Consider the following 27638-nt stretch of genomic DNA (forward strand, 5'->3'; position numbering starts at 1 on the left):
TATCTTGTAGATTGGTGAGAAAACGTTTTAACAAACTGTTAACCATGTTAATGGATAGCCTTAACATTCGCCAATAAACTATTTCAATTTATAGACATAAACTACAGTCTGTTTTTCAAGACTGTCTGCTGAATCATTTCACATGAACTCATATGAATAAATAATTCGAAATATATTCAGTTTGTTCAAGGTAGAATGAGTGAATATGATAAACAGTGTAAAAAAAAATCTAGAAATTATAATGGAAATTATCAAGTGCACTCAATGAAACCTTAATCATTAAGGTTGCATATATAGTTAACAGATGCCAAATTGTGTGAAAGTGTCTTTAAGTCCAAACTGTCAGATTAGGTATTTTCTCTAAGGACTTAATCATATTTCCCCTTCTTTAGGCATTCTTTCCAAAAATAATTTTTATGGACAATGGCATCCCTCTCTATAGTCTTAGAATTTAGAGGTCATATCAGATTCTCCAAAGGACAAATATAAAAGTGTGTAGAGTATGTGGAAGCTACATAACCTACCAAAAGGTTTCAGTGTTATTATGGCAATCTTTTGTCTCATTTGTTATTTAAGATGTGAAAAACACCCTTGGCTCTGTTTATATGAATCCACAACAGACAAAATTGCAACTGACAAAGAGGGTCCTAGTCTGTCTTAGGATGCTGTCGAACCACGACTCATATAGGGATATAGCAGACTGATTCAATGTCACAAAATCCACTCTTGTCAAACATCTTCATGAGTTTTGTACACCCCATTTCCTGGCCAGTAGGACATAATTAGGTTTTCAGCTGGATTTCCAAACATTATCTGTGCAGTAGATGGATGTCATTTACTCATAGGCCACACTGTGACAACCCCCTGGAGCCCCTCATGTTCTATTTTATTTGTTGTTATGATTATAATCAAAAACTGAACCTTGTTGTGACTCTTAGCTTGCCAACAGGTTGGATAGGGACAACAGCTGCTCTGAGCATAGTCTGGCTAGAGGTGATGGCTGGAATGTGTCCTCCATTGGAGTGGAGGAATGGGAGAAGGTTGCTCGGGATTTCACCACAACAGTAGGTGTAAGGGATGGAGGGCGCCTGGTTGCAGGGGTGGAGCACTGAGTGAAGAATGCTGGGGATTTGACCACTACTGAAGTTAAAAGCCCTTCCTGGATTGGGGCCTTGTCGTGGCGGAAGGGCATGTGTGGTCTAGGGATCTTCAGAGCTAAGCCGTCGGGAGCAATATGCTCCTGCTAGGGTCTCCCAGGGCAAACAGGTCTGGAGTGAAGACCCAGACTAACATGATCCAAAAAACCCACCATGAAAAATGGGCACAGAACATGTACCCTGCCTGGGATAGGGTCACCGGGACCTACCCCTGGAGCCAGGCCTGGGGGTAGTGTCCCCCGGTGAGCGCCTGGTGGCCGGGCAGCCCACGGCCGGGCTCAGCCCGAAGAGGCAACGTGGGGGGACCATGTGGGCCCACCACCCGCATGGGCCAGCATGGGGGATCGGTGCAGTGCTGCACAGGCAGTGGGAGATTGCAAGCCCTTGTGGCAGAAACTGGCTCTTGGCACATGGAATGTAACCTCACTGGGGGGAGGAGACGGAGCTTGTGCGGGAGGTTGAGAGGTACCAACTAGATATAGTTGAGCTCACCCCCATCCACAGTGTCGGCTCAGGAACCAAACTCCTTGATAGGGGTTGGTCCCTCTCCTACTCAGGGGTTGCACAGCATGAGAGGCGCTGGGCAGGATTGGGGATACTCACGAGTCCCTGGCTGGCGGCCATTCAGTTGCAGTTTGTCCCGGTGGACGAGAGTGTCCAGGAGTGGTCGGGGTGGCTGCACCCAAGCTGTATTTGGCAAGGGTGGAGAAACTCTGACTTCAAATGAGGAATCGGCCACAGGCTGGGACAGGCGGCAGCAGTAATGCAGTCACTGTAGCGGACTGTAGTGGTGAAGAGGGAGCTGAGCCATAAGGCAAAGCTCTCTGTTTACTGGTCAGTCTACATCCCGACCCTCATCTATGGTCATGAGCTGTGGGTAATGACTGAAAAAATGAGATTGTGAATACAAGCGACGGAAATGAGCTTTCTTCGCAGGGTGGCGGGCTACACCCTATTTGATAGGGTGAGGAGCTCGGCCATCTGGGAGGAGCTCGGAGTAGAGACTCCTCCGCATTGAGAGGAGCCAGCTGAGGTGATTCGGAAGCCCCCTGGACGCCTCCCGGTGGGGGTGTACCAGGGACAGCCTACCGTGATAAGGCCCCAGGGATGTCCTAGGACCCGCTGGAGGGATTACATCTCCATGTTGGCCTGGGAGCGGCTTGGGGTCCCTAGGAATCAGCTGGAGGAAGTTGTGGGGGACAGGGTCATCTGGGATTCTCTGCTCTCCCAACTGCTACCGTGACACTATCTGGATTAAGCGGTTAACGACGATGGTGATGATGATGTATTTTTTCATGCCTTTAAATCTCTAACTTCATTCTCAGTCTCAGCCTTTTGAGAATGAGGCTTCTGATTTTGATCCCCCCCTACACCAATCGACTGAACTTCTCTGGTGACAGAGATGTTCTGTGAACAGTACGGAACAAATGCACCTGACAAAAGCAGAAGCACTTCAAAAAAATAAAAATAATATGGTGCTTGATCCTTCTATCAACCAAACAACCTGCACAGGACGAAGTAAATTTAATTTGCCGTATCACTAAATATTCTCTGTACAAAACCAAAATAACACGGCTAACATAACTACACATAAATGAATAACTATTTAATTGAAATTTTTTTCCTATTTACTTTGGAAAAAACAAATAGCCTGCAATGCTTGTAGGATGCAACTTGTTAAGGAATGTACTGGGTTCCAGTAATTCCTTATATTGTAATCCCCAAACACTAAGCACTACAGCCCATGGCCTTTAGATAACGGTGGCACATGTGACTTCTCATTGTAGCTATGCAGCCACGAAATATGCCCCAGGAGAAGTGACTAGTGTCAGATCCAGAGCTGGCTGCTAATAACACTGCCAGCAAAGTGGCTGTGATGTGGCTGCTCAATGATGTCCGCTAATAAAAGTGGCAGCGATGTGGATGCTCAATGGTGTCCGCTAATAAAAGTGGCTGAGATGTAGCTGCTCAATGGCGTCCACTAATAAAAGTGGCAGCGATGTGGCTGCTCAATGGCATCTGCTAATAAAAGTGGCTGTGATGTGGATGCTCAATGGTGTCTGCTAATAAAAGTGGCTGTGATGTGGATGCTCAATGGTGTCCGCTAATAAAAGTGGCTGCGATGTGGATGCTCAGTGGCGTCCGCTAATAAATGTGGCTGTGATGTGGATGCTCGGTGGCGTCCGCTAATAAAAGTGGCTGTGATGTGGCTGCTTCCTGCTGCCACAAGAGAACGTGTAGAGAGGAGACTTACCACTCTGAAATGTCTTCCAGTTTTCTCAAATGCTAGAGGGCGCTCCTGAGTGAGTCCAAAATGAATGGGTTGATAAGAAGCAGTAATAACAGTTGTTGTAATGGTAATAATTTAAAATTAATTTTGGTGGAACATGTCAGGTGGTGTTTTGTGAACCTGTCAAAATTATACCCCTCTCATCTCTGGGGATGCATTATGACTGGAATGATTAATTTATTCTGCTGACTTCTGGTTCATAGATTACAGCATAAAACATATGTCTATAAATTCAACAGGGGGGATTTTACTGGTGGGAGAAGAATTTTGACAGTATTTTTTTGACCCCTGCTGAAATTATACTCCTCCTCTGATCTCAGCACTGCAAAGTCTGAATGACATCTCCTTAATGTTGCTAGCATGTCCTGGGCTGTAGATTGTGTCCTGAAATGCATTTTATTATAGATTTTATTTCATTATTTATTATTGTATCAATATACTCAGATCACCCTGAAAAATATTATTTCGTAATAATTTAGCCTAATGTATATTTCTAAGTTTACTTTGCATACTCTTTCAGTGTTTTCATCTTGTATTTATGTTAAGCTTCACACAGCGCTCTTGGGGGAGTGAAGGACAGAGAAACAGAAAATACCTCGAGAAATCCTTCTTTTATTATTTATACTGTATATGTTTGTATGTAAAACACTGCGATAAATAAAAAAATTGCACAACTGCTTGCACTAAACTCAGTTGTTAACATCAGGTGCAGACTGAATACTTTTCTGCTGGACCAGATGGCTAATTAGCACAATCAGCTGTTAAAGAAAATAAAAGCTACCGAGTGCAGATCCGTGCAACTTCATTAATCTGCCTGAGGATTATAAAAAAACAAATTTGGTGAACATCGGTTGAGAAATAAGGAAGTTGTGACCGAGTCTTCGTCTCTCAGTACAAGTATATTTTCTTCATGAGCGGATCTTAACCGCTCCAACATGGCGGACACGCAGACGTATCGAGAGAGAACCTGTAGAGAGGAGAGTTCCCACTCTGCAATGTCGTCTGGTTTCTCAAACGCTAGATCCTGAGAGAGTCCAGAATTAATGGGTTGATATGGAGCATTTGACCAAAATCATAGTTTATAAATGCTGAAACATTTTTAATGGAAAAGAATTCGATCATTTCTTGAACAATGGGTATCATAAAACACTTTGACGCCGCTGTTATATTTTTAAGAGCTTTTAAACTCGAGCTATAGGAGTTTAAAACAGCTCCTCATGTATGTCCATGAAGTCAGTGAGCGCGAACAGCCAATGAGCTGCTCCACTCGCCAAACAGATGGACTACTGTACAGTTACTGTCTGTAACTGTAGAACTACAAAGTGCACCTATACAGTAAGTGTAGCTGATAAAATGGACACTGAGCACAGAACCGAGGAGGTGATCATAATGTTATACCTGATTGGTATACCTTTTTGAGTGTCTAGTGGCAGGCCTGTCAAACTCAGCAAATGCCAATGTGCCTAATACACTTATGCTTCTACTATTTCAGTGTCACCACTATGCTGAGTGTGGAGCATCACTCAAATATGTGTCAGTGATGGTCCTGTGGTGGTCCTTCTCTACTGATGAATTACTTTGCAAAGCAACTGGATGTTATTTTGAAAGTGACTGACAAAAAACAGAATGCTTTGAATTATATATAAGTGATACAGATATAAGTGATACAGATTCAAAATGATATTCAACTTCAGCTTTTTGCATTTAAATTTAAATATCTAATGACATAATGATTCTCCTAACTTTTAATCTTAAAAGAATGTATAACTTAGGATGGCATCCTTCCAAATGGAACCAAGACTCAAAAGGGGAACCCGTCATCCTCTGGTTGATACCACGTAGCAAAACGATAGCACAAAAAGAAAAAAAATGAATACAGAATCTTGCTCATACAATTAATACTGAATACTGAGAAAAAGAAAAAAAAAGCCTGGACAGAAGTATTTAGATTAGCCAGTGTTAACTGATGAATACTATGAGAGGCCCATCATAGTAGCAATGGAAACAGATCTATGAAAATCAGTTATTGTTACCAGAGAAAACTAGTAACTGCTGTAAGGAGCATATAACAGTGGAAAATGAGAGTTAAATCCATGAACATACATGCCTGCTATTAGAAGCCTATAATGATGATCTGATCTAGGTGTTTATGATCTAAATATATAAATCTGTGCATGCTCCAGTATCACCAGGAGGGCATGCTGATGGCCACACTGATCGAGAAAGGTGGCTATTGGGCAGCAGTTCTATCTTTCAAAACATAGGTTAGCACCATATTGCATTCATTCACACAATTTCTGAATCATTGTGTCATTTCTGTTCAGTATTTTGCACTTTACTACTATACAAAGTGGCACCTAATAAAAATCATGGAAAAGGCAGAGAGTAACAACAGCAGAAAGTAAGGAGAAAGCTGAATACTGGAGATGGATTAATGTCAAGATGACAGAATGAAAGGAGTATGGAAGAGTTTAGAGAACAGACTGTGGGATGGAGGAAGCCTCAGCTGCAGCTCCTTAGAAACACTAAGCCAGTTCAATACACAACTCTTATTCATTCTGCCAAATGTGATTAACTGCTTTGTTATTTTACATTGGACTTTGTATTGTATTATATTATATGATACTATAAGCACTGTATCGCTTACAATCAGGAGACTTGAAATTCACATGAAACATGAGATATATGGACATAAAAGATTTTATGAAGTGACCTGGTGCACTTACCAAAAAGCATTTCATCTATACTGTATTCACAAAAAAGAACCAGCAAAAGTTTAATTTAAGTCATATTAATCATATTTGCACGTTTTCACATTTCACTACTTAATATTCTGCTTGTAGAATTTACTGTCTTGCACCTTTTCTTTTACTTGAGTGCGTAGAAATAGTCAATCTGTAGGTGGCGCGCTTTCTCATTCTGAAACACACTTCCTGAGTTACTCATAATGTAAAAAGAGAAAAGGACGGGGGCAGGGTTGTCAGTTTGACTTCTAGTCGTCACGATTTGCTGAATCACACAAACTTCCGCATCGTTAAAACTTTGGAGACAACGAGACACGGTCAATGTCCGGCTACCACAACTGTTTGTAGATATCTGCTGTATCTTTTAGGAGTCTAAACAATTGCTGGAGTTTTAGAGTAGCCTCAGTTAGTAAAAGTAACTTTTCCTCAAGTGTTTAGAACGTTCGTTTTGGGGTATTTCATCGCGCAATGATTGGAGCCATTACACATACCGCATATGACAACTGACCAGCCGAACAAGCCGAAAAACTGTGGTTTTCATTTGAATGGAGTGGATTATTTTGACTCTGATGCGCATTTTCCCGCTGCTGTACTGAACCTTGAGAAATGAAGCTCGGCAGGCATTTCACAGTTTTTGGCAGTGCCATTTTCTGTGTGGTGGTATTCTCATTGTACCTCATGTTGGATCACCTTCAGTTAGACCACATAAACAACCCAAGTAATGGAGAGAGATTTGAGAACGTAAGTTTTTTTTTTCATATTGACATCTGTGCCATTGTTGTACGCAAACAAGTTGCCACATGCTATACATGGACTATGATACTTTATGCAAACATTACGATTTACCTGTCCGTCTCGAATGTTTGTACAACAGACTTATTGATCGAACAACCTCTTGGTCCATAGCAGCCTGTGAAAGAGGGTAACTGTTATACAGCGCGGTCAGTGGTGTAACATGCTGCTTACTTTGCTTAAACTTCCTATTCAGTTTCCTAAGCGTAGCGTGAACATAGTGAACTACTTAGGCCTTATTTATTTAAATATCTGTTTGTCTATTTTTGATTATTCATTGATATTTTAGACAAACAATAATTATTTTTTTTCAAATTAAAAGAAAATGAGCTAATACCTGTTGATAATGCAGCCTCTCGATTATGAGGAAGTTCTTTTCTGTTGTTTACCCTTAAAAGTGCTGGCTGCCACACAAAAACTCACTGGAATAACAAGTTTGTTTTACAGGGTAGTTCTACTTATTTTTGGAATAATTCAGTCTTTAAGACGTAAACAAAGTGTTCAAAAGTGGTTTTATGTGAAATGCCTATTGTTTTTTTTTCTTCTTCTTCTTCTTCTTCTTCTTCTTCCACAAATCAGATTTTCTTAGTTTAGCCAGATAACTTAAACCTGAAGTTAAGGTTGTCCAATGGGAAAAGAGATTAGGGACATTCCTGTTTGACAGTCCTCCTTTTTGGGCTTAAGTTATCTGGCTATCTGAGAAATACAGCTTTGTGAAATATCCTTTCCGTTAACTTGTAAAGAAGTGTTAACATCAGTGGTGATCTGAACCAGACATCATCTGTCTACCTCACAGAAAACGACACCAAGCACCAAATGGTTATGAATATGCCATTGTTTTACAATATTTTGAGAAGCATTGTCTTGAATTGTATTTTAAAGTTATGCAGGAATTTCTAAGGAGAAGAAAAATAGTATCTAAGACTACCTTTATCAACATTACATATTATTAAAATCTCAGAAGATATTTTACATCAAACCACTTTAAGTCACTTTTTTGAAACTGGGTTTGTAAACAAATTTGGGACAGTAGGTAAAATATAAGTTAAAAAAAACAAAGCAGTGATTTGTAATGTTTCTTTTACAGTTATTTAATTGAAAACTGTACAGAGGAGAGATTTAATGTAACATACCTTTATGCCTTACATTTTGCCTTATTGACCTTATTGATCTTTGTAAATATATGCTAATTCCAAATTTGATGCCTGCAACACATTTCAAAAAGAGTTGAGAAAGGGCAGTGTAAGACTGGGAAGTTTGGGGAATGACCAAAAACATCAGAGGAAGCATAGTTATGTGTAAAAAAAAAAAAAAAAAAAAAGTAAATTGGTTAAATGTCTTTGTAATTTTTCCAAGTGAATGTTGTTGAATGTTGAATCATTGCTGTCTGTTTTTATTTACATTTTTTGATATTGGTTTTGTACATCTCAATAATTCAATAATGCAGAAATTTTCAAAAATCGATGGAATTTCCCTTTAAATAAAGCAGTTTGTAGTCATGAAGCAAATTAACTGTGCTATTTTAAGGATATTGCCATTCAGCAATTTACATACTGTAAGCCCAAGGGCAGAAATATTAGATTGTGTGTAACCTAGGAACCTCTAATAACTATAGTGGTTGCATGAGCAAGCTGCAGCAAACTTTTTTTGTGGTAAAGCCTAGCCTGCTTGAGACATTGTAAACATGTTCTACCATAATAAGCTAAACAGTGAAAGTCAAAAATCAAGTTAATTTTAAAAAGTGAAATATTTTTACTGCACTTATGTATGACTTCAATTATTTTCTTTACTGGCACCTCAAGGTTGCAGTACAACGCACATAGACAGTTGAGAACTTCAAATACATGATCAGAAAAGAATTAATACATTCAAAGAAGTCATTCCTGATTAAATATTTTTTTATATCCATTTTCTCATTAGGGGCAGTTGGGTATCCTTCAGGACAAAATAGATCACCTCGAAAGATTGCTTGCAGAGAATAACAAAATCATTGCCAACATCAGGGATTCAGTGATTAACCTGAGACCATCAGTTAAGGATGGCAGAGGGTTTCTGGAAGCTGGGAATGAAAGCCAGGTGTTGGTGGTACCTTCTGCTCCACTGATTGTGCCCATTGACTTAGAGGACTGCCAGTTTTCTTCTCAGACCTATTCTAAGGCTGCAGATACTGTACAGGTATGATCATACAAAACAAGACTGAAGGTGTCATGCTAGCAGGAGAAATTGAGAATTCTGATATTCTGGATATACTGTCATATGCAAAAGGTTGAACACACCCAATTACAAAAAAATATTTAATCTGTAAATTATCACATATATATAAAAACATGTCTTCTACAAAAACATGCCAGAAATGGCATTTTTCTTGAATTTTAGTGCACAATATTTGTGTATTTTTATAGTGGTAAAAATAAAACAAATACAAAATGTGCCTTTATTTGCACAGAACACTTTTAAAAAATTTTTTGTGTTATACTTTTTTGTGTGTGTTTGTTTTATGGTCTTCAGGTGATTTCTATTGCAGGCCAGTAGGAATAGCATCTATTGTACAAACATGAAAAAGTGGTTAATGAACATTTATCAACAAAAAAAGACTTGGGGTGATAGAGAGAAATTGCTAAGAGTAAACTGAAAGTGAACCTCTTGATGACCACACTCTTAGCAGCAGGAGAACAGCCTGAAGCTACTGAACTACTTCATTACTTGTATCACATTTTGCAGTCAGAAAGAGAACTGGATATGCTTGTTAAATCAGCTCTGGGTGTGGGTGTGGGTGTGTCAGCGTGTGGGTGAGTGCTTACGTGTGTGTGTGTGTGTGTGTGTGTGTGTTTATGTGCTGTTTGTGTGTTTTTTTCAGTGCAAAAACAAATAAGTGCTGAAATTTCTCATTATCTCATCAATGCACACACAAATACCAGGAGCTTGTTCTCTTTTTTAGTCTTTCACCAATTAGTTCTTATCACATTATATATAAATTGAGTGGATTCTGCTCATTACTGGGTCATGCCTTCAGAATTTTGGGATGCTGATTTAACTGTCTTTCAATCAGAATGAGTTGAACTGAAGGTTAGGGACCATGGCCCTATGAATGTTGTCACACTGATTAGTAATATTTTATTTCAGATGTTGGATGTGTATGATTTACTCAGCTTTGATAATCCTGATGGTGGCGTATGGAAGCAAGGGTTTGATATCTCATATGAGGAGAATGAATGGGACGATGAGCCTTTGCAAGTGATTGTTGTTCCTCATTCACATAACGACCCCGGTAAGTCATCCAAATTCCTGTTAAATTTGGACCTTTTTCCTTACGTCTTGGTCAGGGACAGTTAATCTGTTAGTTAAACATCATCCTACTGTTGTATTTTTCCATGTTTTCTTTTTTTCAGTTAAAACAATAGGGTAGGTGCCACCAGTATGTGAGTGGAAAAACTTCTCTATGCCTTATGTCATATTAAGCAAACCTGCCCTGATCTTTTTAAAGTATCTGCTCTGCCTCATACATTTTCAATACATGTAAAATAAGCATTATTACTTCTGTATGTAATTGTTTCAGAAAAAAAAAACAGTTCCTCTCTTGCTTATTTTATCACATTTTATATTTTTGTTTCACAGTATTATTTCCAACTCATACTTTGTCGAAAGTTAATACAGTAGTATAACAGGACACTTAAAATATGTAGAAGTGGGTGATAAAGCAAAATCATAATTATATTGATATCCACAAATTGCCATATTTTGGATGTTTCTGTTTAAGATTCCTTCATGACATTTGTGAAATAGGACATCTTGTGTTTTTTCCAGAGATTGGGATATGCTTTTAAAAGTAAAGGTTCTTGTTCTGGGCATAGATCTATGAAGAACCTTTACTTGGTAAAGAACCATTATCTTATATGGAGTTAAACTTCCCACATGCATTCACACAAGGCTTTTTAGGAAACCAAAAGTGCTTCTTCTGTGATATTACTCTAGAGAGCCAATTTTAGCACCTTTATTTTGTGCTTAATGTTGCCAGTTGCCATTTAATTCTGTTAAAATCCCTGACCCTCTAAAATTTAAAGTATATATTGAACAAGATTCAGTTATAGTCAGTGTGCTGTTGTGGTTTTACACAGCAGCAAGCTGGTTCAAAAACAGGAAGCTCATCTCTAGATGGCCCTTTTTGACCTGACCAGTGCAGCTTACACATTCAGTGGTGTGTGGAAGAGAGGGAAGGAAGTTATGGGCAGATAGAGAAGAGATGAATTCACAGGCTGCAGACTTTTTTTGTCTATGTATGTGTGCTGATTTTCTTGGGAAATATTTGAAAACAGAATATTTGTCAGAATATTGGAATTTCAAATATATGTTAAAAACTGTTTGTTTTATTATGTGTTCACTAGTTCTGTTCATTTCTCTGCTTTGTTTAAAAAGAGCTGAGCTAAGCTAAGGTAAATTTGCTACATTCATCTGCCTTCATGAAACCTCAGCTATTGTATTCTCTTGTATTTTCAAGAGAAAATACACCTACAAGTTAAACTGGAAAGGTTAGTTCTAGATTTACAGGTGAACCAATGGCACTAATGGGCTGTCGGGAACAAAAGAGCTCTGTCATCCGCTCCGAAGTTACAGACGATGTGAAAAAATGTTAGTAATTAATTAAAGTCAAATCAAAGTTTTACTTTTAATTTAATCTGTTTTCTAATTTGAAAAGAGTAGCAAAGTAAAAGCCTTGAAAAAGCATTCTTGCAAAAGGTAAAGAAAAGTGAAAAATCAATCTTGCAAAAAAAAAAACAAGAAGATTTTCTGCTTAGTTTCAATCAGCCTCTCCATCGGTCCTCGAGTACATGGAATGATACAGCATCCACACGCTGCCAGAAGTCCTACAGCTGTCGTCAAGGACACTAGCAGTGATTTAGCCAAACCGGACTATTTCCCGAACCAGGATTCCTTCATCTTGGAGAATGGATTATATGTAACAATTATATGTAACTGTAAAAAGTTTTGTTCCCTGCTTTTTAATGTTATATTCCAATTGCTTATGTCTAAAACAAATAAAAAATTGCTTACATTCATCATAAACTTTTCATAAATTATGAATTTTTATTATAGAAACAGACGATTTTGCATCTTCTCATTTATACAGTCCGACTAAGAACACTATAGGCATTGCATATTTACACAGATTACCAAAAACTGTTCAGAAGTGTGTGGTTTACCGAGATTTATGACTATACTGCAAATCAGATTCACGAATCAATCCCCAAATATAGTCGCCCATCATGTTCTCGTTATATTGTCCTTGGTAACGGCATTCAAAGTTCATAATGTCCTGGTGGAAGTGCTCGCCTTGCTCCTCTGAATAAGCTCCCATGTTCTCTTTGAACTTATCAAGATGAGCATCAAGGATATGGATTTTGAGTGACATCCTGCAGCCCATTGCAGCATAGTTCTTTATCAGAGTCTGGACCAGTTGTACATAGTTTTCATCTTTATGATTGCCTAGGAAGCCGCGAACCACTGCGACAAAATTGTTCCAAGCTGCTCTCTCCTTCCTATTCAGCTTCTTGGGAAATTCACTGCACTCTATGATCTTCTTGATTTGTGGTCCGACGAAGACACCAGCTTTGATCTTTGCTTCAGACAGCTTAGGGAAAAGATCTTGGAGGTAATTGAAACCTCTCGACTCCTTATCTAGAGCCCTGACAAATTGTTTTAGGAGCCCCAACTTGATGTGTAGTGGTGGCATCAGCACCTTGCATGGGTCCACCAGTGGCTCCCACTTTACATTGTTCTTCCCCACAGTGAACTCTGTCCGCTGAGGCCAGTCCCGCCTGTGGTAGTGCGCTTTAGTGTCCCGGCTGTCCCAAAGGCAAATAAAGCAAGGATACTTAGTAAAACCACCTTGGAGGCCCATCAGGAATGACACCATTTTGAAATCTCCAATAACTTCCCAGCCGTACTCATCATACTTCAAGGCACCTAGCTCTTGACACTGGTGTATTCCTCTTTCAGGTGCACCGAGTGAGCTACAGGAAGAGATGGGTACTTGTTCCCATTGTGAAGCAGCACGGCTTTGAGGCTCTTGCATGAGCTGTCTATGAAGAGACGCCACTCATTCGGGTTACAGGTGATGCCTATAGCCTCGAATAGACCGGCCACATTGTTGCAGAAGCACAGTCCGTCTTGATGACTGAAGAAGGTGGAAAAAACTTGGTGACGCTTCCTCTGACCTGTGACTTGGACGCTTTCATCTAATAAGTTCCATTGCTTGAGCCTTGATGTCAGAAGCTCAGTGTTGGACTTGGTGAGACCAAGGTCTCTGATCAGATCGTTGAGGTCTTTTTGGTTAGGGTAGTATGGCTTCCGCTCCTCATCTGCACATGAAGGGAAATCGTGATCTTCAACATCTTCCTGGGTGTCTGACCTGCTGCTTTCTTCTGAAGATGGTGTTGCTCTGTCTGGAGGTGTTGGTACAGGAAGTTCAGGGCAGTGTGGTACTGGGGCAATAGATGAAGGAATGTCAGGATACGTTACAGGCGTTGCATTTTTGCCAGTGCGACGTTTGGAAGGGTCCACCATGCAGAAGTAGCAATTTGTTGAGTGATCAGTCGGTTCACGTCAAATTCTTGGGACAGCAAAATGCATGGCTCTCTTCTCTCCCCTGTACCAACCTATAAGCAAACAAAATAAAATTTGGATTGAGAATTTGATTTAGGCCTATTTCACACTAATGACTAGTGGTATGTGCGATATTAACACAGTTTGAAATCTGTTATATATCAAACAATAAAATATATCTGTATATATTTGATATATTTAACTACAACATGTGAAAATGTGTTAATTAAAGCTCTTTTAAACTTTAACTGATTTAAAAATTTTGCAAAATAAAAATTTAAATCTCCTATTTAAGAGAGTATCATTTATCCGCTTACCTTCAAGAGTTTTCTTGCAGTGCTCACATGTGAAATGAGGAGCCCATGGTTTGTCTTGGTCACCAACAGGCATGCCGAAGTATGCTTTGTAGGCCTCACACATCTTAGCAGATGCTTCCACAGAGTACTTTTTCGCTCTTGTCTTTATAAAATGGCCACATACATAGCAAAATGCGTCTGCTGGATGTATGCAACCTCTTGATGCCATCTAAATTGACTAAGTTGCTGTGTACTGTAAGGAAAAAGGATATCTCTCCAAACTCGATAAAAATGGTCAATCTTTATTCCATGCAGTATCAAAGTACAAGAGTGTACTGAGGATTCAGCAGAGCAAGACTGATCACCCGGTAGCAGAGTAACACACATTATATACATTTGAAAGTAGTGGTCCTTCCTAAGCTCCTCCTGTAATGGGTGTGGGGTGAAGTGTGAATACTGTCGTTATCAGAATCTGAATAGAGAATTAATTCACACCTGTCTGTCTAGGTCAATTCCCCTTTGTCTGTGATGGCTGTTGCCCACTTACTATGCAATCCCAATCAATTAGATCATGTCTCTCCGTCTCTGAGGAAGGGCTATAGTGGCCCTATATAACTGTAGTTATACAGCTACCTACAATTCTGTACAGTCCCAGAAAGTTCTAGATAATTCTGGACAGTTCTAGAAACTTCTTGATAGTTCTCACAATTCCAGAAGCTTCTTAAGTATCTTGAAATATGGCGAATATCCTTAAAAATAGATCAATTTCAAAATATCATTGTGCTGACCACAAAAGCAAAGTTTACAGAGAATAATAACTTTTTTCTATTCATTTAGGGTACAAACAATCAGGAAAACACACTTAACAAGTGGGAACAAATTTCTTTTTGAAAATTGTTACATGGTGATTATCTATGCCAGAATTCTAAGCCAGTTCATTAGCCAAAGCAATTAAACCTTTCAAGGCCTTAGTGACAACCATCTGGGGCAGTATTGTTTGGAATAAATGTACAACAGGTGATGCCAATCATAACACAAACCCCTCCTTTCTTTGCCAAAAGCATATCAAGAGCAAATCTGTTTTGCCATGCCATTAAACTAGTGGCATCAAGCTGTTCAGATAGCCCTCCTATAGCATCTCTGGTGAAATGAATAAAACGTTGCTGATTATAATAGATCTAATTAATCCAATCAACATTTTTATTGATGGTGGACCACCAGAAAAGGAATGATTCAAACCCTGCTGCTATTTGATCTCTTGCCTTGAATTTATCAGGGACCCCTCTTGGGACCCCTATAGCATCAAAATAGATGGTGTTGTCAAAACAACCAGGAACAGATGTTGATCTCTTTGTTCTGGGATGTGGTGCATTGTCATGTTCAGTGATTATGGCTATTGGCATTGTAAGTACAGTAATGGCACACATGCCTGTCCAAGTCTTAGGTAAAGTTGGTCTTAAGGTGGTGGGTAAACAATACCACCAAATATCTGCTCCAGCTACTAACATAGTCGAAAAGCTAAGTAATGGAAAGTCAGTCACTTGGTAAGTTTCAGCGCAATCAGGGAAGTCGCCCACAAAGCGTCCATTAGCAATATGTCAAGTAAAACGTGTAAAGTTACCTTTGTCAGGCTTAAAAACAGGTGCTGTGTGTCTAATTTTCCTAATTGGTGGGAATTTCCAGTGCATATGAGCACAAACCAAATCATTTGAAATTGACCTGTGAGAAAGTATGGTGAGAAGACAAGTAACATGGTTTTGGTCATTTAACAAAGCTGGGAATGGTGCTGTTGTCAAAACAGGCTTAGATGTGGAACATGCATAACAGTCATGTGCTCCTAATGTGTGAGCTGTGTAATGTATCCAATCAATCCATCTGTTTGTATCAGTAAATCCAGTGTGTGTTTTCCATAATATATCTACTTTCCTTTAATTAATAAATAATCTGTATTGAAGTCTCTCTGTACAGACTGAGACCTGTGAGTGTGTGTGTGTGTGTGTGTGTGTGTGTGTGTGTGTGTGTGTGTGTGTGTATTCCAACCGTACTAGATAAATAGCTGTCCTTGATGTGCTTGTGTGTATGTAATCTCATGGTCCACTGCTAAGAGGCCCCACACTTGCTCTCTCTCTCTTCGCTGCATCTTTTTGCCTGTGAAGACAACAATACTAATGCATTGATAATTAAAAATGTAAAATCCTCCTTTTTCATTTTTTTTCTCTTTTACTTTTACGTATCAGTCACAATTTTAGAGTCGAATTCTTCATTAACCCTGCTTCACACACATCAATCAATTTTTTAAATTGTTGTTATTATTATTATTTTCTTTCCAAGGGAAATCTTTAAAGTAAAAACTTTTAAACAGCTCATCTCTTGAACTTTTTTGACAGTAAGCTATATCTCATGCTCTTTGCACTGCCCAACTTAATTTCAATCACTAAATTGATTTGACTATTCTAATATAGTATTTAAAGACAGAGCTAGATGTTTTTGTTCCAAATCAGTTTAATTCTCCTTTTCAACCTGTGGTGAGGAACACTGTTTACACCTCATCCCAATTAAGACACTTGGGTCAACGGCCATAATTTTTACTAATCAATAGTGATGATTGGCAGCTCACTCTACCTTCAACATTGTTGTAGGTTTTCACGCCAAACTGAGTTTGAACGTCACTACAAGTTGATTATCCGTAAAATCACTGTGGACAATATTTTAACAATCACTCTACTCTCTACTGAGGAGCCAAGAGCTCTTTTTTTTCATGTACTACGTCAGCCATGCTTTTTATGTAAATAAAATTGGTTCCTGTCCACATTTCAAATTTTCATTCATTCAATTCTCTGTATTCCTCTGCAGGTGGGGTTTTGTGTGTGTGTGTGTGTGTGTGTGTGTGTGTGTGTGTGTGTGTGTGTGTGTGTATGTGTGTGTGTGTGTGTGTGTGTGTGTGTAAAAGTGAGCTCTGCGCATGCGCTATCTCCCCCTCCTTTCTGCCTCTCTCTCTCTCTCTCCTCTCGGCCAGACTACCAGCCGCTCCGTCCAATCTGAACACTTCTCTTCTCTCAATAGTTTAAATAAATTTCTAATTCCCGGCACTGTCTCTCATCTAGCGGAAGACCGCTGGCACATATTCTTAAGTTACTGGTAACAAACGCGTTTCATCTACTCTAACAGATCTCCCAAAAAGATATATTTTCATAATTTATTGGTACCGAGTCACTTTCAGTTCTTGTTCTGTAATTTTGTTATCTCTTATCAAATAACTCTGATTATAATTCTCTCAAATTATCTCAATATATTATATTAAATTAGATAAAATTATCTTTGTATACATTACAATTCTTGCATTAAAAAAAAAAACAGACGTGTCCCACTTTTCGCACACCGCTGCAGTCGGTCATGTGCTTACATGGGTTTTTTTTTTCAGCGCTTCAAAAAAAACAAAACAAAATGGCCACACAAATCAACTTCAACAATCACAAATAAATGTTAAACATCAGCGCTTTTATCTCTCTAGCATGCTTTTTATTTTTCCTCGTCGCGCGGCTTCACAGACTATTTATTCCCACATGCGGTCTTTTACTTGTGTTTTTGGTTAGCTGAAGGCTTAGTTCAATCACTATATTTTATTCTCACAACATAAAACTATTTAATTTATCAGTCCAACCGTTTCTAGACTGTTACTAGACTGTTAAAAAATGTATTTTTATATACATTTAAAAAATAATTTTTTTATCCCACAAAATATTAACTTGAAATTAAATCTTGTCCCCGTTACTAGGCCACCAGATGTTATGATCCGAGAGCTCTCCGACCCGCTTTCTGAAGTTTCCGACGATGTGAAAAAACATTACTAATTAATTAAAGTCAAATCAAAGTTTTACTTTTAATTAAGTCTGTTTTTCTAATTTGAAAAGAGTAGCAAAGTTTTTGAAAAAGCGTTCTTGCAAAAGTTTTAAAAAAAAGTGAAAAATCAATCTTGCAAAAAAAAGGCCCACTTTATTAGTTCCAATGTGACCAGATGGTGCCCCGAAAGCCAAAATGTACTGACACTTCAAAAACCATACATTTTATACCACTTATGAGCGAAGCCATCACCCCTCCCTGGGGTGAGATGGGTGAGATCATCGCTCCACCTATTCTTGATGCATCCTTAAATCACCAATCAATAGATCTGTTTTTCTAGCTTTCTTAGGAACCTTTGTTTCCTGTATTTTATATAATTTCCTTATCCTGGCACATGAGGTCATCCTAACCAAGTGTTGGGTGCTCTCCTCATTAATTTTGATTCATGAGCTAGTTTCTACTGGTTCTTATCTATTTTGCTTACTAATGGCAGACTTGTTTTTGTTGAATGTGCAGTTTCTCAGGCTCCTAGGCCAGGTGCACTCACCATCAAAGATCTCCTTTCATAACCTACACCATCTGCTCCTGGAGCAGAAAGCCCATATTTGGAAGTTTTGGGCCTGCTGTTCCAGTCTCTGTCTGCCTGCCTCAGTGAAATGCTTATAGGCCTGTCTGTCTCTGTTTTATTGTCGTAACTCTGTCTTTAATAATTTCTAAGGTAATGAGTATAACAAAACTTTTAATAAAAGGTGATTTAAGGACATTTCTCCAAAATAATCCCACAGGGCATTGCCTACGTATAGTCTATGTATAACCTGATCTACAATGGTGGTATTTGAATTAGAATTTGCCATTAGGCTTACTTGTGATTAGACTTAAAGCTTTGATTTTAGCAGTGTGTGTGTGTGTGTGTGTGTGTGTGTGTGTGTGTGTGTGTGTGTGTGTGCACGCATGCTCTATTGTTACAACCCTGAAATCGTAACAATAGAAAAACACTTTTGGGTGCTATATAGAACCCCTTTCAAAATGGTTTTAAATGGAACCATCTATAGCACATAGTCCATCAGTCTGAAGAACCATTTAATGATGCAAAGAGCCCTATAATCATGCCAAGGGATGTTTGAGTGTTAATGGTTCTACATAGAACTTTTTTTTTTTTTTGCTAAAACACCCTTGAGGAACCATCATTTTTAAGAGTGTCCTGTAAACCTATGCTCTGGTAGGTTGCACTACAGCCTAGCAGCATTTTTTTGTATGCTCTGGCAGAGGAAGAACCATGAACTGTAGTGTTTTTTGACTGACAGCAGAATCCATAGTTGATGGCCAAAAGGATTAAACACGTTGAAACATGAGCTATACTCAAATAATGTATTTTACACTAATATCAATAGTTAAAATTGATATACACTATAAGACATAGCCATATATTAGATATGGCCTTGGCTGTATAAAAGATATATTTCTTTTAACTGCATTTCAGGTGTTACTAACTTGATGAACACAAAGCGCTTGTCTGACACTGAATCTGCACACTGCAGGGTACCTGGGCTAAGCAGTTCTGTTTACAAGCTAAATGGTAACCAGTGCTTAAAGAAGGCTATCCTTTCATGCAAGTGCAAAAAGGTGAGGATTTTGACAGTGTTGTACTAGTCTATATTCTATTTTATCTTTGTCTATAAGCTACATGACCTCAGATTTGAGAATGGCATGGGCCGACCTTATTTACACAATTTAAGCTAAAATTGGAACCATGTTATCATCTGCATAACATCCCAACTTACAGTATTCATTGCACCTTCAAACTCTGGAAGGCTGGAGCCAGGGGTCTATTGTAAAAGCAATTTTATTGCATCAACTTTTGACAGTGGTGATTATTTTTGTTACACCAACATCAATGTTTCTTCATGTATATACTCTCATTCAATTATATACAATTGAGATTCATGTGGTCTTTAAATTTGAATAGGACTTTCTGAGTACCTTCACTTAGCTTCTCTACATTATCTTGAGATGTGTTTGTGTAGTGAAATTTCCTTAGCCCTGTCTTTGGTCATCTTGTGCAGAATGATGCCAAATTGTGCTCAGGAAAAAATTGAGTGATCAGTGATTTCAGTGATTTTAAATCACTGCCCTTTCTTAGCTTCTCAGATGTTTTTTTTTTTTTCTGTTTTTATAGTCCATAGTGAGTCATAATGTGTTCTAAACCACACTGACTTGTCTGCGTGGCCTGAATTACTTTAGGAAATTGGATGATGTGCACTAAATTAATCGATTTGCATGAATTCTGCCCTGGATTTAGCACCTTTGCAGTGAAAACACCCCATATTGTAAATCCTTTAAGGCGACACACAAAAAAACACAAAACTGACAACATGAACTCTTTTGCTCATTTGAAAGATGCAGTCCTCCATAGACATTAATTAAACATAGAATCGGTAAAGAATAATCATTATTATATAAACACACTGCAATTCACCCAGGTATATGGACACCTGCCTAAGTTTATTCTGACCCAATTAAAAAAAACAAGTAGCATTTTTAGTAATCTGTTTTTTAAAAAATGTGCTTTCAATTTGATCACTACATGATGTAGCTTGGGTTGAGCAGTGTTGCAATCTGGTCTAGGTCAGGCTGCAACATAAAAATAACTCTTTATACCTCCATGCCTTCCTGGTTCCCCAGGCCACATATACAACCTGTGTCATAAATACAGAAGACATGCTACAAAAAAAACAAACAAAAAACCCATAAGTTAATGAACATTAAGTGAATTAATCAAGAGGAACAGTCTGTAAAACATTTTTACTTCCACTTAAATTCACTTGAATTCCACCTAATCAGACATGTTTGGTGTCAAAATTCTACCAATTTACCCCTGAACAAGAGCTACGAGGTGACTTACAGACTTTATACAGTTAACCTATTTTAACAAGAATTTTACAAACTTTGTCATCTTCAGTGTTATAGAAAAAATGTTTTCCATTAGATATATTTAGTTGACCAGGTTTATTCAGTCATCTACTGTAACGTTTTCATTTGCTATTAATAGAATATTCCATAAATATTTGTTCAATCTTGCCACATCGAAACCCATCACCCCTAGAAAAACTGTATCAAATTTACAGGGAAATTCTAAACTAAATATTTTTTTCAGAACTTTGTGCAACTCATAATATTGTCTTAAAGTTGAGCATTCCCAAAATACATGCCAGTAGCTGGCTTCTAGCTCCCCAGACATCCTCCAACATCCCTGATATTCCACAGGTTTTTGCTTTGGCGTAATAAAAAATCGAAACACTTCCACGCAAATTCTCTGCAAACATGTAAATTAGTACATTTCCACTGAAGTTCACATATCTTAAACCATATTTCAATTGAAATGGTGGTACTGCGCTCTCTTTCCCATTTTTGCTTTATATACCCTGTCGAACTTCCTTCCTTCATTGTTAAGCCTTTATACATTTTGGATATGATTCCATTGTGAACCTCAGACTGATGAGCTCTGATAAACAAATTTAGTATTTCATCATTAATACTGTTGAGTGTATCATCTTTGTTTTATAAAAATAATGTAATGTCGTAGTTGAAGATAACGGTAAAAGTCCTGTTTTTCAAGGTTTATGTTTCTTTTAGAGGCTGCAAAATCTCAGAATCTGCCTTTTCCCATAACATTGCAATACGCTGTTATACTCTTTGTCAGCCAAATTTGTAACTTACTATCCATCTTATTTGGTATGAACTCATAGGTGCATCATCTAATTACTTTCAACATTTCACTTAAATTGTACTCTTTTACTACTTTAGTCCATATTTTTAATTGGATTTTTATCCAAATATTATCTATGATGTCTACTTTTTAAACTAAATCACTATTTCCTATTATTGCCTCGATAGGGGGTTCTTTATCAATGACAATTCTATATCCATCCATCTTGCTTGGTAAGCAGGGTTGCATACAAGAATTATGGGTCTTGTCTGAGCTGCAAAGTAATACTTTTTGAAATTTGGTAAACCCATGCCTCCTCTGAAATCTTATTTTTGGCCTTGAAATGATTTTATCCCATTCTGAAAAAATGTTTGGAGGAATTTCAATGGGCAGTGCTTGAAATAGAAAAAGGAGATATGGAAGTACATTTATTTTTATAGATTCAACCAATCAATTGAGTTGAGACTAAGCAAAAGAATCCAGCTCAATCTGTGAATATCAGTTTTTATCTTAAATTCTAGCAGTCAGGGGTCCATAATGAATCTCTGGCAATTTAGAAAGGTCTTTGGGTAGATTAACTCCTAAATATTTAAATAATTTGTAATCCTACCTAAAACGATATTTTTGTCTAATGTATTTTGGGGGATTATAATTAAATGTCAAAACTTGAGTTTTCTGAACATTTACAGTGTATCCTGAGAATAGACTGTAAAGTTCTATTATTTTCATTAACTCATGAACCAGAGGGTTTACTCATATAGTCTGCATACAGCACCAGTTTGTGTTCATCACCCTTTATGGTAAAACATTTTATCAAGGTGTGTTGTGGTATCATTGGTCCAAAGGCTCTATGTACAAAGAGAAAAAGAGAATCTTGTCTTGTTCCACATTCCAAAATAATAGTATCAGACAAATTCCCATTTATTTTGCACAGTTGGTCTATTATACAGTGCTTGGATACTTAGGATAACTTCTAAATAAATACCTCCAACTCACTGAGTCAAAAGCTTTTTCTGCATCTAGACTTATCAGAGAGGCTTCCAGATTGTACTGTTTTACATAATTAACAATATACAAGGTATGTCTTATATTATCATGTGTTTGTCTATGTTGAATAAACCCTGTTTGGTCATAACATATAATCTGGGGGAAAATCTACTCAAGTCATTTGGCCACAACACTTGGATATAATTTATAGTCCACATTAAGAAATGAAATTGGTCGATATGATCCGCATTCAAGTACATCTTTTCCTTCCTTAGGGATCACAGTAATAATTGCCTCACTCCATGATGGGGGCATTTTGCCTTGAGTCAATGCAAAATTGCAAGCTGAAAGAAGATTTGGTAATAACGCTGCCCGAAAAACCCATTACCATTCAGCCGTAAATCCGTCTGTGCCAGGAGATTTATTTGACCTAAGGCGTTTATAAATACTGCTCAAAAAAATTAAGGGAACACTCAAATAACACATCCTAGATCTGAATGAATGAAATACTCATTGAATGCTTTGTTCTGTACAAAGTTGAATGTGCTGACCGCAAAATCACACAAATCAATGGAAATCAAATTTATTAACCGGTGGAGGCCTGGATTTGGAGTCACACAAAATTAAAGTGGAAAAACAAACTACAGGCTGATCCAACTTTGATGTAATGTCCTTAAACCAAGTCAAAATGAGGCTCAGTATTGTGTGTATGTGGCCTCCACGTGCCTGTGTGAACTCCCTACAACACCTGGGCAGGCTCCCGATGAGGTGGCTGATGGTCTCCTGAGGGATCTCCTCCCAGACCTGGACTAAAGCATCCGCCAACTCCTGGACAGTCTGTGGTGCAACGTGGCGTTGGTGGATGGAGCGAGACATGATGTCCCAGATGTGCTCAATTGGATTCAGGTCTGGGGAATGGGCGGGTCAGTGCATAGCTTCAATGCCTTCATCTTGCAGGAACTGCTGACACACTCCAGCCATATGAGGTCTAGCATTGTCCTGCATTAGGCGGAACCCAGGGCCAACCGCACTATCATATGGTCTCACAAGGGGTCTGAGGATCTCATCTCGGTACCTAATGGCAGTTAGGCTACCTCTGGTGAGCACATGGAGTGTGGCGAATTTGCCAATACTGGTGTTCTCTGGCAAATGCCAAGTGTCCTGCACGGCGTTGGGCTGCGAGCACAACCCCCATCTGTGGACGTCGGGCCCTCATACCATCCTCATGGAGTCGGTTTCTAACCGTTTGTGCAGACACATGCACATTTGTGGCCTGCTGGAGGTCATTTTGCAGGGCTCTGGCAGCGCTCCTCCTGTTCCTCCTTGCACAAAGGCGGAGGTAGCGGTCCTGCTGCTGGGTTGTTACCCTCCTACGGCCTCCTCCACGTCTCCTGGTTTACTGGCCTGTCTCCTGGTAGTGCATCCAGCCTCTGGACACTACGCTGACAGACACAGCAAACCTTCTTGCCACAGCTCGCATTGCTGTTCCATCCTGGATGAGCCGCACAACCTGAGCCACTTGTGTGGGTTGTGGAGTGCGTCTCATGCTACCACGAGTGTGAAAGCACCACCAACATTCAAAAGTGACCAAAACATCAGCCAGAAAGCATAGGTACTGAGAAGTGGTCTGTGGTCCCCACCTGCAGAACCACTCCTTTATTGAGTGTGTCTTGCTAATTGCAAATAATTTCCACCTGTTGTCTATTCCATTTGCACAACAGCTTGTGAAATTGATTGTCCTGTTATCAGTGTTACTGCAGTGCTGAAAACGATCCACCGCCCACATAATACCTGCTCTGTGAGGGTCCATGGGGGTCCTGACCACTGAAGAACAGGGTAAAAGGGGGCTAACAAAGTATGCAGAAAAACAGATGGACTACAGTCTGTAATTGTACAAAGTGCACCTATATACAGTGGGGCAAAGAAGTATTTAGTCAGCCACTGATTGCAAGTTCTCCTACTTTGAAAGATGAGAGAGGTCTGTAATTTTCATCATAGGTACACTTCAACTATAAGAGACAAAATGAGAAAAAAAATCTCACATTTCAGGATCTCACAGACCTGTAACTTCTTCTTTAAGAAGCTCTTCTGTCCTCCACTCGTTACCTGTATTAATGACACCTGTTTGACCTTGTTATCTGTATAAAAGACACCTTTCCACAGCCTCGAACAGTCAGACTCCAAACTCAACCATGGCCAAGACCAAAGAGCTGTCGAAAGACACCAGGGAGAAAGTTGTAGACCTGCACCAGGCTGGGAAGAGTGAATCTACAATAGGCAAGCAAAATCAACTGTGGGAGCAATTGTAAGAAAATGGAAGACATACAAGACCACTGATAATCTCCCTCGATCTGGGACCCCATGCAAGATATCATCCCGTGGGGTCAAAATGATCATGAGGATGGTGAGCAAAAATCCCAGAACTACATGGAGGGACCTGATGAATGACCTGCAGAGATTTGGGACCAAAGTAACAAAGACTACCATCAGTAACACACTATACCGAGAGGGACTCAAATCCTGCAGTGCCTGGTGTATCTTGCTTAAGCCAGTACATGTCCCGGCCCATCTGAAGTTTTTGAGAGAGCATATGGATGATCCAGAAGAGGATTGGGAGAATATCATGTGGTCAGATAGAATAACCAAAATAGAACTTTTTGGTAAAAACTCAGCTCGTGGTGTTTGGAGGAAGAAGAAGGCTGAGTTGCATCCCAAGAACGCCATACCTACTGTGAAGCATGGGGGCGGAAACATGCTTTGGGGCTGTTTTTCTGCAAAGGGGACAGGACGACTGATCCGTGTTAAGGGAAGAATGAACGGGGCCATGTATCATGAGAATTTAAGACAAAACCTCCTTCCATCAGTGAGAGCATTGAAGATGGAACGTGGCTGGGTCTTCCAGCATGACAATGTTCCCAAACACACTGCTCTGGCAACGAAGGAGTGGCTCCGTAACAAGCATTTCAAGGTCCTGGAGTGGCCTAGCCAGTCTCTAGACCTCAACCCCATAGAAAATTTCTGGAAGGAGTTGAAAGTCTGTGTTGCCCAGCGACAGCCCCAAAACATCACTGCTCTAGAGGAGATCTGCATGGAGGAATGGGCCAAAATACCAGCTACAGTGTATGCAAACCTGCTGAAGACTTACAGGAAACATTTGACCTCTGCCATTGCCAACAAAGGATATGTTACAAAGTATTGAGTGGAACTTTTGTTATTGACCAAATACTTATTTTCCACCATAATTTACAAATAAATTCTTTAAAAATCCTACAATGTGATTTCCTTTTTTTTTTTTTTTTTTTTTTTTTTTTTCTTTTTCTCATTTTGTCTCTCATAGTTGAAGTGTACCTATGATGAAAATTACAGACCTCTCTCATCTTTTTAAGTAGGAGATCTTGCACAGTCAGTGGTTGGCTAACTTTTTTGCCCCACTGTATTAAGTGAAGCTGATGAAATAATAAGCGTAGAAACGTGGAGGTGGTCGTAATGTTGGTGTTGGTGATCGGTGTAGGATACTCCTACATATGAAATGTGCTCCTCCAGTGGATAAACGGTAATGCATCACTACATGCATGAACATGTAGGGAATTTTCTTAATGGATGCCCCTCCAGTTGAAAAAATGTGATTGGGTGCCATATAAATGCCCTCAAGATGGGATAAATTTCCTTTACTTTAAGATTTTCAGTTTACCCTTTAAACCGTAGTTGCATTGAAAACATGGCTGCTAACAAATATTTTCTGCATTTATCCAAGGGGTCAATAAGGCTGATATATAGCTAGTATTTTGATGTTAACTGCACTGTCACTGTTTATTTTTCTGTGGATCCTTTTAAGCTTTTAGTTCAGATGAAATTAGGTTGTGTGAATATCTGGAGGTTCATATTCAAGGTACATTCACAGAGACACCAACTCAATGCTGAAAACCTAAGAAGCTTGAGGGAGATAATGAAGGATAGTACAACAGGTTACTAAGCAATGCTTGGAGCATCAGGATTATGATGACACAATTGACATCTGTCCTCACAAGTGAGCATTCAAATGTACAAACCCATTTCCAAAAAAGTTGGGACGCTGTGCAAAATATTAATTAAAAACAAAATGCAATTATGTGAAAATAATTTAAACCCTATGTTTCACTGAAACTGAGAAATATAATTGTTTTTTGAAAAATATTTGCCCATGTTGAATTTGATGCCAGTAACACATTCCAAAAAAGTTGGGACAGGGCAACAAAAGGCTGGTAAAGTTGTGTAATGCTTAAAAAAAAAACAACTGGTGGTTGTTTGGCAACAGGTCAGTAACATGACTGGGTATAAAGAGCATCTCAGAGAGGTGGAATCTTTCAGAAGTAGAGATAAGGAGGGGTTCAACACTCTGTGAAAGACTGCACCATCAAATAGAGCAATAATTTAAAAAGAACGTTTCTCAACATAAAATAGCAAAGAACTTCTGCTTTTCATTCTCTACGGTACAAAATATCATTAAAAGATTCAGAGAATCTGGAGAAATCTCTTAAGGGACGAGGCCAAAAACCAGTATTTGCTGGCCGTGATCTTTGGGCCCTTAGACGGCACTGCATTAAAAACAGACATGATTCTGTACTGGAAATCACTGCATGGGCTCAGAAACACTTCTGAAAACCACTGTCTGTGAAAACAGTTCATCACTGCATCCATAAATGCTGTTAAAATGCTAAAACACAAAGAAGAAACCAAATATAAACAGGATCCAGAAATGCTGCCACCTTTTCTGGGCCTGAGCTCATTAAAATGGACTGAGGGGAAGTGGAAAAGTGACCTGTTGTCTGACAAGTCAACATTTGAAATTCTTTTTGGAAATCAGGGACACTGTGTCCTCCGGGCTAAAGATCACTCAGCTCTTTATTGGTGCACAGTTCAAAAACCAGTATTCATGATGGTTTAGGGGGGCATTCGTGCACATGACATGGGTCACATGCTCATCTGTGAAGGTGCCATTAATGCTGAATGATATAAACATGTTTTGGCAACATATGCTGCTGTCTTTTTCAGGGAAGGCCTTGATTATTTCAGCAAGACGATGTCAAAACACATTCTACATGTATTACAGCAGCACTTCTCCATATTAAGAGTCTGGGTGCTAAACTGACCTGCATGCAGTCCAGACGGGTCACCACTGATAACGTCTGGCACATTATGAAATAAAAAATATGACGCAAGAGCCCCTGAAACTGATGAGCAGCTGAA

At 39.0% G+C, this 27638-nt stretch overlaps 1 protein-coding gene across 2 annotated transcripts in view; it reads left to right on the forward strand.

The window, feature by feature from the left end:
- The first annotated feature begins 6442 nt into the window (after window positions 1–6442).
- The window catches only part of man2a1 (mannosidase, alpha, class 2A, member 1), a 103847-nt gene continuing 82651 nt past the window's right edge, over window positions 6443–27638 (forward strand). The window contains exons 1-3 of one of the 2 annotated variants that reach the window (XM_017682860.2): window positions 6443–6932; window positions 8904–9158; window positions 10107–10251. In XM_017682860.2, coding sequence (XP_017538349.1) covers window positions 6798–6932; window positions 8904–9158; window positions 10107–10251 — 535 coding nt within the window. In that variant the 5' untranslated portion in view covers window positions 6443–6797. Of the gene's footprint in view, window positions 6933–8903; window positions 9159–10106; window positions 10252–19257; window positions 19343–27638 lie in introns of those variants that run through there. The other variant, XM_017682861.2, reaches the window with a different exon arrangement.

The sequence above is a fragment of the Pygocentrus nattereri genome, chromosome 23, assembly GCF_015220715.1.
Source record: "Pygocentrus nattereri isolate fPygNat1 chromosome 23, fPygNat1.pri, whole genome shotgun sequence".
NCBI lineage: Eukaryota > Metazoa > Chordata > Actinopteri > Characiformes > Serrasalmidae > Pygocentrus > Pygocentrus nattereri.